Genomic DNA, 14,177 nt, shown 5'->3' with positions numbered 1-14,177 from the left:
CCCTTCAAAATCCTGGTGGTTCGGCACTCCTGAAAGGGAGAGAGGCTGCCGCTGTTTATATATAGGAAACTGAGCTTCCAAATGATAAGATACGCCTGAAGTTGCCAAGCAGGCTTTCGGCAGAGCCTGACCTCAAAAGCTGGCCCTGACATGGCATTCTGAGAGCAGAGAGGTTCAAGTTTGGGTGATGAAGAGCCATGGCAGGTGTCCAGGAAAGATCAGATGAAAAAATAGGCTTCCTTCTGGTAGCCTGGCTGCTCTGTTGAAGCCAGCATCAGGAAAGATTTCCTAAACAAGAATCCTGAACACTTATCCCACCCCTTCTCAAATGGGAGAGCAGTAATTATCAGGACCAATGTCACAAGCCCCGCCCATACTCAAGCCCCACCCATACTCTTCCCTGTCTCACTACCAGACCCAAATTTATGCTACTATATGGCACTCTCTCTACTCTGTGGAGATACTGTGCTGCCAGGGTTGAGCTCTATATGTGGACTGGATCCTACCAGGAGCGTAAGGAGAAAATACGGGGTCTGGGATAATTTGTTTGATATCTTTGATGTTACTGTCAGACAAGGACAGACGAGACATAGCTGATTGCCAGAGTGATACTGAAATATATGTTTATATGTTGCATTACCTTGGGGGTAAATATAAGGGAAGTCAGAGACCTCATAATTTCTCTACACAGAAAACTAATGTCATAGTTTTTCTCTTTAAGAAGTTATGAATCATATAGTTAGTAAAAACCAAAAAGAGAGGTTTTTAATAAAAAGATGAGCTCATTTGTTTCTCCTCTATCTGAAATTCTTAACCAACCTCTTTTTTCAAGGGTGACCATTAACTGATTCACTACGATTTCACGTAATCTCAAATGTAAAGACTGTTATCTTCTCTTAAAGATTGAAATAAGGGACATCATCTTAAATGCTGTTCTGCATTGTGCCTTTTTGCATAATAAATCTTTGGAGACTTGGCTCTTTAAGGACACTCAGAGCATGCCGATCAGAAGAGAAGGATCTAGAAGTTTATCTTTAAGAGACTGGGTAGGAACCGGGCGTGGTGGCACACGCCTTTAATCCCAGCACTCGGGAGACAGAGGCAGGCGGATCGCTGTGAGTTCGAGGCCAGCCTGGTCTACAAAGCATGTCCAGGACAGCCAAGACTAACACAGAGAGACCCTGTCTCGAAAAAAAAAACAAAAACAAAAACAAAAACAAAAACAAAAAACAAAAAACAAACAAAAAAAGAGATTGGGTAGGACTTTAAAGATCTCAGAATCCAACTTGGTTTTGTTTTGTTTTGTTTTGTTTTTTTAACAAACTAGAAACCCATAACTCAAGAGGTAAAATTCCTTGGCTCAAGGCACACAGCAAACGGGAGACAGAGCAGGTAGTCTGGGTCTCTTTGCACCACTCCAGACTTTTGCTGTGTTCCTAAAAAGTTGGGCATGTGAAGACGTCAGCGACGGCTCCGCCTCCAGAGTACACACCTGCACCTCCCTTCGCCAGCAGGTGACTCCTTCTGTGTCAGAAGTGAACAAGATACTCCTAACACTTCCTCTTGAACTTTTCAAAACTCGTGGCTGGAGCCAAACACTCTGGGAGCAGGCAGGAAGCCAAGAGGAGGAGGCAGGGTGGCCTTCTCTATGCTCCTTCCTACACAGGTGCACACACCAGCTTACTCTCTGACCACACAAACCCAGGTCACCTTTCCACTGACATGGGAGGGGGGTTAGGCTTAATGGTTTCAATGTCAAATGTCCCCAAAGGCTCAGTTGTTTGAATAGTCTGGTTTTCCTTAGTGGCTCTGTTTGGGGAGGTGGCTGGCAGACATAGGGCAGCAGGAACAGGGTTTATGGGATGTAGCCCTACTTCCTGCCTGAGCGCTCTTCCTGACGGCAGGTCATGTAACCAGTCATGGCCAGCTCTCACTGCCTCAGCCACAAGTCACTCCCAAAACCATCCCTTCCCAGCCATGATAGACTGTGAGCCTTAATCAATCCTTCCTTTCTTAGTTCCGTCTCTGCCATAGATGTCACAGTATAAAAAGTCACTAACACACCAGCTCTGCCTGGCCATGGAAGCTGGGACACCCCCCCTCTGGCTCCAGATCTCTCAGGACCATCATGAAATGGGAACCCTACAAGGCACAAGCTCAGTAAATGGATGATGCTTAAGTTCCAGAAGAAAGGCGTAAAAGATGGACAAGGGAGCCGCCCTAGAAATGCCAAAGCTTATCTTCCTAACAGTGATGAGATGTAGTCTGTGTTGTCGCAAAAGAAAATAGATGAACTTGATAGACATTTCAAGAAGACCCGTTTCAGTACCTAGGCCGTGCGGCACTAATGGCAAAAATGGCAGCCCTTTGAGATTCCAGACCTTGCAGATAAATTCCAGCTTACCGCGTACTGCTATGTGGCCAAGAGAAAATGACTCAACTGTTCCAAATTCGAGTTGTCTGTCTTATAAAGTTGTGCCAACCAAAATGGAATATACACGTGAGTTCACTTTATAGTTACTGCTATAGGGTCCATCACATAACTGGTACCCAGTAAATGCTCAGTGAATGACTGGGTTATTTGGTTCATTAACACAAGACAGATATAGACACAAGCATTTCAGTCTCCCCCAAACACGTTTGTGGACCATGCACTATGCGCCAGGTATTGGGCTTATGTGACTCTTTTCTGCCTCTACCGCTAGTTACTATTATTACTATGGTTGTTGTTTTCCTGGTGGTGGTTGTCACAAGGTTCATTTAAAATAAACCCTATCACTGGAAATGATTAAGCCAAACGACAAATGTGTAATGCTGACCAGAAAATTCATGCACTTAAGGTCTAGCGCCATACACCAATCTACAATCATAAACTCTTGCCTTACACAATTCTTAAGCCAGCTAGTTAATACCAAGTCATACCTGTCCCTTGCACATGGAAGCACTACAGATGGGAAACAGTACCCTCTGCAAGTCCTGCCTGTCTGCTTGTGCTAGGGGGCAAAACCTAGATTTTCTTGTGTGCTAGACAAGAAAAGCTACTACTGAACACCTAACTCCTGGGTGACCTTTTAAAAGTCCCTTTGGGGACTGGAGAGATGGCTCAGCAGTGAAGAGCACTTGTTGCTCTTGCCGAGGACCTGGGTTTGAGTCCCAGCACCTCCATGGTGGCTCACAACCATCAGTAACTCCAGTAACTGCCAGCGGATCCAGTGTCCTCCCCGGAACCCTGCAGGAGCACCAGGAACGCAGGCACTGCACATATATGCGTGCAGGCAAAACACTCACGCACATATAATAAGATAAACCTAAAATATTTTAGAAGTCCCTTTGGCAGAAAGACGGAAGAATGGAGAGATCACCTGGACCCATTCTAACCAGAGATTCTCTGGCTTAATTCTATTCTCTTTGACACTTAAACTTAATTATTATTTTTAAATGAGAGGTATTGACTTGGGGTCCTACTGGACACATTGCTAGTTCAATGCTGATATAGTATACAACAGATAGTGAACGTCACACTGCAATGACCAATTTCTAGTCCATATGGATCTCACCAGAAAAATTCAACTCTTCTATGGTATTTTCTTTTGGGTTTTTTTTGTTTTGTTTTGTTTTTTTATGGTTTTTTGAGACAGGGTTTCTCTGTGTAGCCTTGACTGTCCCGACTCACTTTGTAGACCAGGCTGGCCTTGAACTCACAGCGACCCACCTGCCTCTGCCTCCCGAGTGGGCATTTTCTTAAAGATTTACTTTTATTATTGTTTAACTATGTGTCTCCATGTGGCTATGTGCACATGGGTGTGGGTGCCCTCAGAGGTCAGAGATGTCACACGAAGTGGGTGCTGGGAACTGAACTCAGAGCCTCTTTGAGAGTAGGACATGCTCTTGACAGCTGAGCCAGCTCTCTATCTCTATCTTTGGTCTTTTTATGTCTGATGCTATTGTCCGGGTTAGGGCACATGTTACTGTGCTGTGATTGAGACTGCCACAGTTATTATCTGGGCAGAAATAGAAGACTGTTTCAAAGGTACATCTGCCTCCAAGGGGAATCAGGATGTCTTAGGTTGGTTGACTGGTTGGTTGAGGCATCCAGTTTCCATCCTCACTGTTTGCAACAGGCACAGCCTGGCGGTGACTGAGTACAGTGGAAGAAGAGATCTCCCCATTTGGGGCGGCTGCTCAACCTTTAACATTCAGGATGGCAGCTTTTGGCTTTTCTGCATGTTGGTGTTTCTTCCTGTCTGCGCCAGACCTTTGCATCTTTACAAACGTTCTTGAGTATTTGGGATGTAGGGAATCTGATTTTAAGATCCCTTCCAGAGCTGGGCATGGTGGCGCACGCCTGTAATCTCTGTGAGTTTGAGGCCAGCCTGGTCTTAAAAAAAAAAGGATCCATTGCAGAGTTTCTGGCTAGGCTTCAGAGTCCACTTGAGAGACTCTGCTCAGAGCTGAAAGCCATGCTGTTCTTCCCAGTGTCTTCCCTGAATGCATTTAATCTTCCACCTTTCCTTGGGAGATGGTTTCAGAAGTGACATGTATAAGATCTTCATGATGTGCTGTCTAATGTGGCACCTACATAACAGCCCTGAATGACAGCAGCTTGTGTCTCTCTTCCTTCCCTCTCCTTTCACCAGTTCTTGCCCCAAATCTCGTCTTCTGGCTACCAGGCAATCGCTTGTTCCCAGTCTTTCCCTTTCCATTTTTGTGTTTGCAATTCCTCCACCTCTACGGTAGGCTGTCTGGTTCCTCCACACTTTTTGCCGAATATTCTTTCTTTTTAGACTTCATCTCAAAAATCTATACCCACCTCAGTATATCTTAGGTGTATCCACTCAGTCATCTCCTCCAGACCCATTGATGGTTGATTTAAAAAACGAATCGCTTAGGAAGCTGCCTCCGGCCCTTGCTCAGAAGCATCAAGCACTTGGCTGTATATTCTTCTGTTGCCGTTTTCAGATGCTTAACAATCTTAAGACCGAGCTTGCACTTTATAGGTGAACTCTGATGACATCATACAACATGCACGGAAGACAAGTGCAGTGCTGTTCTCTGAAGCCCTGTTCACGTTTGAATTCACACTACTCCACAAGCATAGACTTCCGGCAGATCCATGACACAGGGTTCAACGAGAGCAGGTAGAGGTGTCATGTCCATAACTAAGTGGGCTCATGGGCAGACCTGAGAGGCCACACTCCCTTTCAACCAGAAACGTCTTCAAGTTTGGGGGTGGTTCTAAGTAACACAAATATCCTATAGAACTCAATCATATTCCTTTTTTCCTTCTGTTAGTTCTCTGGCCTAAGCCAACCACTTATGCTAGAAATGGCAGAAAGGAAAGGATAGGGTATCCCACTTATCAGAAAACCCTGTAGAAAGTGTGCATATGGCATCTGCATATAAAGTATGCATATAAAGAAGCTAAATAAAAACAGTTCATTTGTGCAGCATTTCCACTGTTCCAGCAGGAATAAATTATATATGCATGTAGGAAATACAAAATATGAATTGTGTAATTTTTGATTCCACATGCAAGTTAAGTAGTCATATTCTCATTTAAAACCGGCATGGGACAAAACACGAATGAATAGGAACGTTCCTTCCCATACACATTTTTTATTTTCTTTTTACTTGCAATGACATTGAGTAGCAAAAAAAAAAAAAAAAAAAAAAAAAAAAAGAAAAAGAAAAAGAAATAGAAACAAAATCACCATGTCAAGAGAGAGGTACCTTAAAAGGAAAGGAAGTTTTATCTTTTGCCTTGTTTGGTTGGGTTCTTTTTGAGACAGTCCGGCTTGAATTCACTTATGTAGACCAGACTGGTTAGCCCTGAACTCACCAGGATGGCTGGTCTTAAACACACCATGTAGACCAGAAAGGCTAGCCTCGAATTCATGGCCCTCTTGCCTTAACCTTTCAAGTACTTGGTTGCAGTCATGTCCTGGGTGAGACTTTTTTAAAACATATTCTTATAATAGTTCTGGTTTTTTTTTAATTAAAGATTTTATGTATTTTATGTATATTAGTGCTTTACTTGCACATGAGAAGAGGGCATCAGATCCCAGTGTAGATGCTCGTGAGCCATCATGTGGATGCTGGCAATTTAACTCAGGACCTCTGAAAGAGCAGTTAGTGCTCTTAACCGCTGACCCATCTCTCCAGTCCCTGGGTGAGACTTTTACACTTTGGGATCTTTTGGTGATGTGATTTCCCTGACTTATGAACGAGGTTCACATTTTCACATTGTGCTAGGCTCTTGTCCTAGTTCTGTTCCCATTGCAGTGATTGAGAGCCAAGAGCTGGGAGGAGGAGAGAGTTCATTTGGGCTTACTCAGCCCAATCACAGTCCACCATAGAAGGAAGCCAGAGCAGGAGTTGGAGCAGGAGCCTGGCGGCAGGGGCCCAATCAAGGGCCACAGAGGGGCCCTGCTTGCTGGCTTGCTCTTTGCTCAGCCTGCTTTCTTACAGAACCCAGGACCGCTGTGGGCAAGGCCCTCCACATCAATCATCTCAACAAGACACCCCACAGATTGGCCTATAAGCCAATCTGATGGGGGGAGGGCGGTGTTTGCTCAGTCGAAGTTCCCTCTTTCCAAGCGATGCTGGCTTGTGTCAACTTGACAAAAAACAAAAACAAAAACAAAACAAAACAAAAAACAAAAACAAAAAACTAGGACAGCTCTGAAAATTATGTGCCCAGCCCTCACCTCAGGAGTTCAAGACATGTCTACAAACACCAATAAAGCTAGTTTCAGAGGACACTGTCCCAGGACTTCTCTTGACAGGAACTTGTTACTGGGCCTTGTCATACTTTTATGCTGAAGGCTTCCGTTGAGAGCGATTATACCGTCTATCCTTTGGTAAGACAAAACAAATCTCCCAAATTGTAGCTCTAAATAGATAGGAAAATGGCAACAGAACAAAATGGCAAGTGTTTAATGCAGGCCATGAGAAGTATCAGGGCACAAATTCCTAGCCTTTGGATCCAACGGCACCTATACCCACGGTGGCCATTAAATCTTGGCGTCCCTAGAGCCTCAAGAGAAACCACTCTACCCTTCAAGAGGTTCCAAGGCCCCAGGAGAATCACATGTCTTGTTCAGGGCCAACAAGGCTCAATCAGCAGCCACATGCAGGTTTGCTCTGTGGCCTCAACAGGGCCTCGATCCCTCAGTCTTCCTGGGCAGGTTAGACTGTCCTGTCTAGTGAATTTCTGAAGAAGAAGACACTAACTCCTTGAATCTCCTAGAGAACAAGTCATGCAAAATTTCATCTATTAGCCCCGCACAGCTAGCCAACATCCTCCCACCAAAACAAAAACAAAAATCTGAGTCAGCCCATGGGGCCATTTGCAGACTGCACACTGTCCTTGGGCTTCCAGGGCCGTTCAGATGGGTGGGTGCTAGCCTAACACCTCTCCTGCACCTGAGCGAGCCCCTTGCTACTCTTTGAGGATTTTATAGACAGAGCACGGAGGCTCATGAGCTTAGGTTTTTCTCCAGAAGTCTCACCACAGCCTCGTGTTTGGAGAACAGCATCCCTTAGCAACACAGCCTTATTCTCTGGGTATTTCTGGGTATTCAAAGTACCTTTCCAGTGCCAAGCCTCTATCTCTACATGTGGCTGTATGTGGAAGGACAGCACCTTAGGAACCATGTCATCAGGCTGCCCAGGTGTCAAAACAAAAACAAAAACAAAAACAAAAAAACCAAAACCTCATGGAAGGGTCAGCTGCTTTTCTGCCAAGATGAGCCTGCTCGTGCCCACCTCCTTTCAGTTAGCATGCTTGAAGGGGAAATGCTGTCTTACAGCCCACGATGTACTGTGCTAGCCCTAACTAAAACAACATGAGTTTTTATTCTTTTCTTTCTACCCAAACATAACTAAAAATACACACTGAATTTCTTTTCTTTTCTTTTCCTTCTTTTTTTTTTTTCTTTTGTTTGTTTGTTTGTTTGTTTGCTTATTTTCAGACAGGGTTTCTCTGTGTAACCTTGGCTGTCCTGCACTCAGCTTTGTAGACCAGGCTGACCTCGAACTCACAGTAATCCACCTGTCTCTGCCTCCCTGAATGCTGGGAATTCAGGCATGTGACACCAAGCTAAACTATGAAATATTTTAATGAAGTGTATAAATGCTTTTGACACATTACTGAATATATAAGAAGACAAGAACCTTTATTTTGTAAACACACACACACACACACACACACACACACACACCAGTTGTTTTGTTTTGGGCTTTTTGTTGTTGTTGTTGTTGTTGTTGTTGTTGTAGCTTTTTGAGACAGAGTTTCTCTATGTGGCCTTGGCTATCCTGGAACTCACTCTGTAGACCAGGCTGGCCTCGAACTCAGAGGTCCTCCTGCCTCTACCTCCTGAGTGCTGGGGTTAAAGCTGTGCACTACCATGGCTAAACATGGGTTTTTGTGGGTGGTGGAATTAGAGAGGCCATTCTGCGTTTCTCTAAATGTTTTGCTGTTTCTAGAAGAAAACATTGATATAGGTATCTACTCCTTTGAGAACCCCAGGAACTTCTGAGAGACTGGGAACTGATTTCATGCACCAACCCCAAGGAGAGCAATGCCAAGCTTCTTGTCAAAGTAGTTTCTGTGTGGAGCCTTCCTGCCAGGTGCTGAATTTTCCACACAGGGTGTGGACTTTGACAAAGTTGGCCAGCATCATCATCAGTCGCATTGTTATGTGAGAGCTGAAGACCTCAGGTGGTCCTCTCAGAGCCTTGAATCAAGGCACTGTATGCGTCCCCTCCCCCCACTGATTACCAGGGCTGAGAGCTCAAGAAGAGTTTTGGAATGTGAGGTTTGAGAGCCCACTTGGGTCTGGGTACCAGGTAGCAAAAGAGGTCCAGATGATGCTGGTTTTCTGCATTGAGCTGTTAATAGACTTTTGTCTTTGAAGATGGATGGCTCTGGAGCCTTCAGATGCTCCTCTGTAAGGTGGATGGCCATATTTCTTTCAGATTGCTTTTTTTTTTTTTAATAGTATAAGATGGACGTGGTGCTATGTGCCTTTTAATCCCAGCCCTCTGAGGGCAGAGGCAGGAGGATCTCTAAGTTCGAGGTGAGCCTGGTCTACATAGTTCCAGGCCAGTCAGCGCTACATAGTGAACTCTGTCTCAAAAAAGTAGAAGTATAATATAAGGTACCTAGTAGTACACACGCTAAATTATTAACATTAATAAGTGATGGGCCCCAGAGAAGGCAGCAGAAGGGAAAGTCCATCTGTCACCAGTGAAGTTTTCCGAGGTGTCTGTGTGATGGAGACAGAAGTGGAGAAGCCGAGCAGACCTGAGCCCTTATCTAACTGGGCTGGCCTGACTACAGAAGTGTAGCCACTTGTGTGGTGGAGGGCAGGCGGTGCTGGCTACTTCCTAGCCAGTAGCCAGAATCGTGGGGTGGACGTAGTCCTAGAACACCCGTGAATAACACTGGAGGCAGGCTCCATTACCACTCCAAAATCATGCATTAGCCACCCAGAGTGCCTTTGCCTCCACCCACAGCTGCTCTGCCCTTTAACTATTCATCGGGGCAGCAGCCAGAATGCCCTAGACTTACAGGAAGTCAGAGGAATCAAGTATCCTTTTATGGATTCCCATATTCCATCTTTCGGTGCCATTATTTTCTCTGGTGCCGTTATTTGTAATACTAGGGCCAATGTCATCTCTAACTGCACTACTAGTCCCCTTGGTGCTAATTCCTTACATTTGTAAGCGATTTCACAACGTGTAAAGTGTCTCCTCTGGCTGGGTTTCAGCCTAGTAAAGATGACCCCTGGTGGGGCCATGGTGGCACAGAGGAAGAGCACTTGCTTAAAGATGACCTCAAATGGTGCTGCACGCCTTTAATCCCAGCACTACTGGAGTCAGAGGCAAGGAGATCGCTGTGAGTTCAAGGCCAGCCTGGTCTACAGATCAGAGTCCAGGACAGCCATGGCTAACACAGAGAAACCCTGTCTCCAAAAGAAAAAAAAAAAAAAAAAAAAAAAGACCTCAAACATGTGAAGGCAGTTGGAGGCTGGTGCTCAAAGCTCAAAGAGAACACAGCAGATCTGCACTTCTGAATGGACCGGTAGTTGAAGTATTTCAACCTCTAGATGCATCCACCACCCCTATTAACCCTCCCCAACAGGAAGTTCAGGCAACTTCCAAGGTTAGAAACCAAGAAATAGCCGTTTATTCTACCAGAGAAGCTGTCTACACCCAAATCCCAGCAGGCTGGGTGGGAGAAGAGGAGGCAGTGATTTAGTCACTGTAAGACTGTTGCTTATGCCACTGCTTGCTACATTTCACAGCAAGTCCTTCGAAAGACCCAGAGTTTTAAATTTTCTAATATATATATATTATATATCTAATATATATATATTTCTAATACACACCCATATTTGTACACACACACTTTAACCTCATCCCTAAAGTGCACCTTCAGCCCAAAAGAAGAGCCTGGGGCAGCAAGGCTAAAGACCAACCCTGAACCCAGAGGCTTTGAGGCTGCTGGAATAAGAAAGTGGTATTTAGGAATTTGTTTTGCTTAGGATGCTGAGGACATCCTAGAAAAATCCACTTTGCTACTGGGGCAGGTGTACTTGAGGGAAGGTCTTTTTCTACCGGGATGCTCACTTAAGGGAAGACATGGCCAACTTTGGAGCCAGGGCAGACAGGGTGTGGGGGCTGTCCTTAGAACCGGCGGCTTTTTGGGGCACACCTGGGCGCTACCTATTCATTTTGAACCCAACTTCACCGGTGAGCCAAAGCAGTCGCTGCTATACCCGCTGGGTCGCCCTCTGTCTGCCTAGCCATTTAAAGGCAAGATTTACCATGTATGCAACGGAAGATGACTATGGCCTTTGGAAGGCATCGTCTTGAAAGTCATACTTTTTCTCAAGCGCCTCCCTCACAGATGCCCTCCCTAGAGCACCACTCTCACCGGAGGGAGTCTGCACCGCGTTGTGCCTCACTGGCACTCAGGGACCTAGAGAGACTAGGTCGGGGAAGCAGGAGACCCGTGGCTAGGCTGGCTGGGCCACTGGAGGCCAGGGGAAGGAGGGGATGGGTGCGAGGCGGGGTGCGGCTTACCTGCCAGGCTGTTGTAGCAGTCGACCTCGATGGCTTCAACCGTCTTGTTCTGCTCCTCCGAGAGGCGGCTGGCTTTGGGAACCCCGGCTGGGGAGGCTGGTCGCGCGTCCCGCTCCCGCTCTCCTGGGGGCGGCAGCAGCCCCTTCAGCTCCAGCAACGCCCGGTGGTATTTGCCAATGGCTTCGCGGAATTTCTTGTCCTTGTAGCACTGCGCCCCTTGGCTCTTGAACTCGTGCGCGCGCCGGATGAGCTCCGCGGGCTCTGCCGCCGCCCCAGTCTGGCACCGCTCCGGAGCCCCTCCGCCGACCGGGACGCACGGTGACGGCGCGGGCCGCGGCCCCTCGCCCAGCGCGGGCGGGCTAGGGTTCCCCGAGGCTCGGGCCACCAAGCCCTTCCTCTCCATCCGGCCGCCGCCCGCGCCTCGAGCGCGCCGCGATCCCGGCTTTAAAAGCGCCCGGCGCTGGCCTCGCGCCCCGCAGACTCCGCTGCCGCCGTGACCCTGGGCGCCGCGCGCTTGCCCCGCACTCCCATCCTCTTCGCCAGCCGCCCGAGGCTGCTCCCTCCTCCTGCGATCGCTCCCCTCCCAGCTCCCTCCCCCGCTCCCTCGGCGCCCGCCCTCGTCCCCGCCCTTCTCTGCTCTAGCAACCTGCCGCCGCGGGCTACCGGACCCTGTGCGTGCCTGGCCTTGGTGCAGGGGACAACGGGCCCGATTGGGGTAGTGATGATCGTTGCTGACCCGGAAGAAGCTGGGTTTGCTCAAAGGAGGGGAGGATTAACGACAAAGAGGGCCCCCTGGTTCCCATTCATCCAGCCTTCTGAGGCGCCTTGTGGCCGAAAGAGGCAGTGGGGGAGGAGTGCGTGTGTATGGCGAGGACGACGGGGCGGTGGGGCGGGGGTTACGCCCGTAGCTTTCTTTAGAACTAAAGAGAAAGGTGCGTCAGGGTGCAAGGAAAATAGACAGGAGCGATTGCTTGTTTTGTTTGCAGTAAGATATTACTATTTTAGGTGGCAGGGCCTCCTCCCTTTTGTGGATCCAGGTTGTCGCTGAAGTGTGTCTCCTGAGAGCTCAGGACACTGGGTGCACGTCTGCGTGCCGGGCGTTGTATTCCAGGAGCCTGGGAGTGCTTACGCTATGTGCGTGCGCAGCTATGCAGAATGAATCACAGAATCGGAGATGGAAACACCTGTTACTGTTGGTCATCAGGCTTGGCGGGCACAGGGTTCCAGTTTCCATTACTAGACGGTTCCGCGCCCTTCCTGGGGAGGCTCCTCTCCTCCATTCTTTCGCTCTGTTGTGAGTGTCAGCTGTGTGCTGGAGACTGGCTGAAGCCCACAGGCAGATGAAAATAGGCAAGTTACTCCGCACTCCCTGCAGCCTAGAGGTGCCCAGTTTCCTGCTGAAAGATAGCTATCACTGAACCAGGGAATAATTAAACCGTCACAGGGAGGAACAGAAAGTGTCCTGGCGCTCTGAAGAGGCTTTATGGGGATAATAGCCTTTGAGGACCGTGAAGGATGGGCAGGATTTGGCATGAGGAAGGAGTAACACATCAGCCAAGGCTAGGGAAGCTCAGAGATGTTTGACATCTCAGGTGTCCTCAGGACAAAATGGTTCGACAGTGGGAGTGTGAGACGTCTTGGAGGAATTCCAGGGGTCTCCGGATGAAGCGCTTGGATTTGAGTTTATAGGCTGCAAAGACGATACAGTTTTAGTGATGCTGAGAGAGAGAAAGGATGCCCCCAACACTGTGATTGTCAAAGGGTGGTTCCCAGATTTGCACCATCCACATCTCCTGGGAAACTATTATATTGCAAGTTCTAAGGTTCTAGTCCAGACTTTCTGAAACAGAACCTCAGCCTTGGATCCAGCAACCCATGTTTCCAAAGCTTTGAGACGGACTCTGAGACACTGCTGTGACAGCTTCCTCCTGGGGCTTTGGACTAGCAGTAACAGCACCACTGATGAGCCTGTGGAAAACTCTGGGTCCACGAATTCCCAACCCACTGACCCAGAGGTTGCACTTTAACAAGACTGGCAGTGACTTGTGTGGCTACCAGACTGACCTGCTGTTCTGTACCAGAAGTTTAGGAAAGCACAGAAAAGTGTCAACAACCTCTCCCCCTCCCCCCCCCCCCAGCTTATACATAGATGTACCTTATATAATGTTTGTATTTCTGTTGAACAAATGTTAAGTGGTATGGGGTGATGTTTACAAGTTTCCTTCCGTTTAAACTTTTCGGTTTTTTTAAAAGATTTATTTATTTTATTATGTGTACAGATTTTGTTATAGATGGTTGTGAGCCACCATGTGGTTGCTGGGAATTGAACTCATGACCTTTGGAAGAGCAGTCAGTGCTCTTAACCTCTAAGCCATCTCTCCAGCTCTAAACTTTTCGTTTTATGTGATTATTCTTTTACTGCTTCCTCCTTATAGTTCTGCGGATTTGTGCATGCTAGCAAGTGCTCTCCCACTGAACTGGAACCCTATGCCTTATTTTCATGTCTATATAGTAGGATATTATATGTTTGTATCATAGGGTACAGAACTAATTTTTTTTTTTAGCCCGATAGCTTTTACTATTGTAGATAATACTATATGAGGTGAGCAATACTAGATATCGTATACCTACTGCTTATATTACGGCAGGCACCATATTAAGCATTTTGTATATAATTAATTCATTCAACCTTTATACCAGTAGTAAGTACTGTTACCCCAATTTTGAATACCATGTCTCTTGGGGTTCTAGTGCTGTGGAGAGACACCATAACTATGGCAACTCTTGTAAAGGAAAACATTTAATTGGGACTGGCTTACAGCTTCAGAGGTTTAGTCTATTATCATCATAGCGGGAAGCATGGCAGCATCTAGGCGGTGCAGAGCCAAGAGTTCCGCATCTTGATCAGAAGGCAGCCAGGAGGAGCCTGTGTTCCACACTGGGTGGAGCTTGAGACCTCAAAGCCCGCCCCCTACGGTGACACACTTCCTCCCACAACAAGGCCACACTTCCTTATGGACCAAGCATTCACACACCCTGAGGCCATATCCATCTGTCCAAACCACCACAGCATGCCACATAGACTT

General features: G+C 47.2%; 1 protein-coding gene across 1 annotated transcript in view; it reads right to left on the bottom strand.

Moving 5' to 3' along the window:
• The window catches only part of Ttc9 (tetratricopeptide repeat domain 9), a 35,169-nt gene extending 23,505 nt beyond the window's left edge, over positions 1–11,664 (bottom strand). Inside the window, exon 1 of the mRNA XM_051148571.1 lies at positions 11,092–11,664. Within this exon, the coding sequence (XP_051004528.1) occupies positions 11,092–11,494 (403 nt within the window). The 5' untranslated portion in view covers positions 11,495–11,664. The remainder of the gene's footprint in view (positions 1–11,091) is intronic.
• Between the last annotated feature and the right edge of the window lie 2,513 nt (positions 11,665–14,177).

The sequence above is a fragment of the Acomys russatus genome, chromosome 1 (genome assembly GCF_903995435.1).
Source record: "Acomys russatus chromosome 1, mAcoRus1.1, whole genome shotgun sequence".
In the NCBI taxonomy this organism is placed as follows: Eukaryota; Metazoa; Chordata; class Mammalia; order Rodentia; family Muridae; genus Acomys; species Acomys russatus.
Note: the sequence above shows the minus strand (reverse complement) of the source record. Positions and strands in the feature narration are given on the sequence as shown.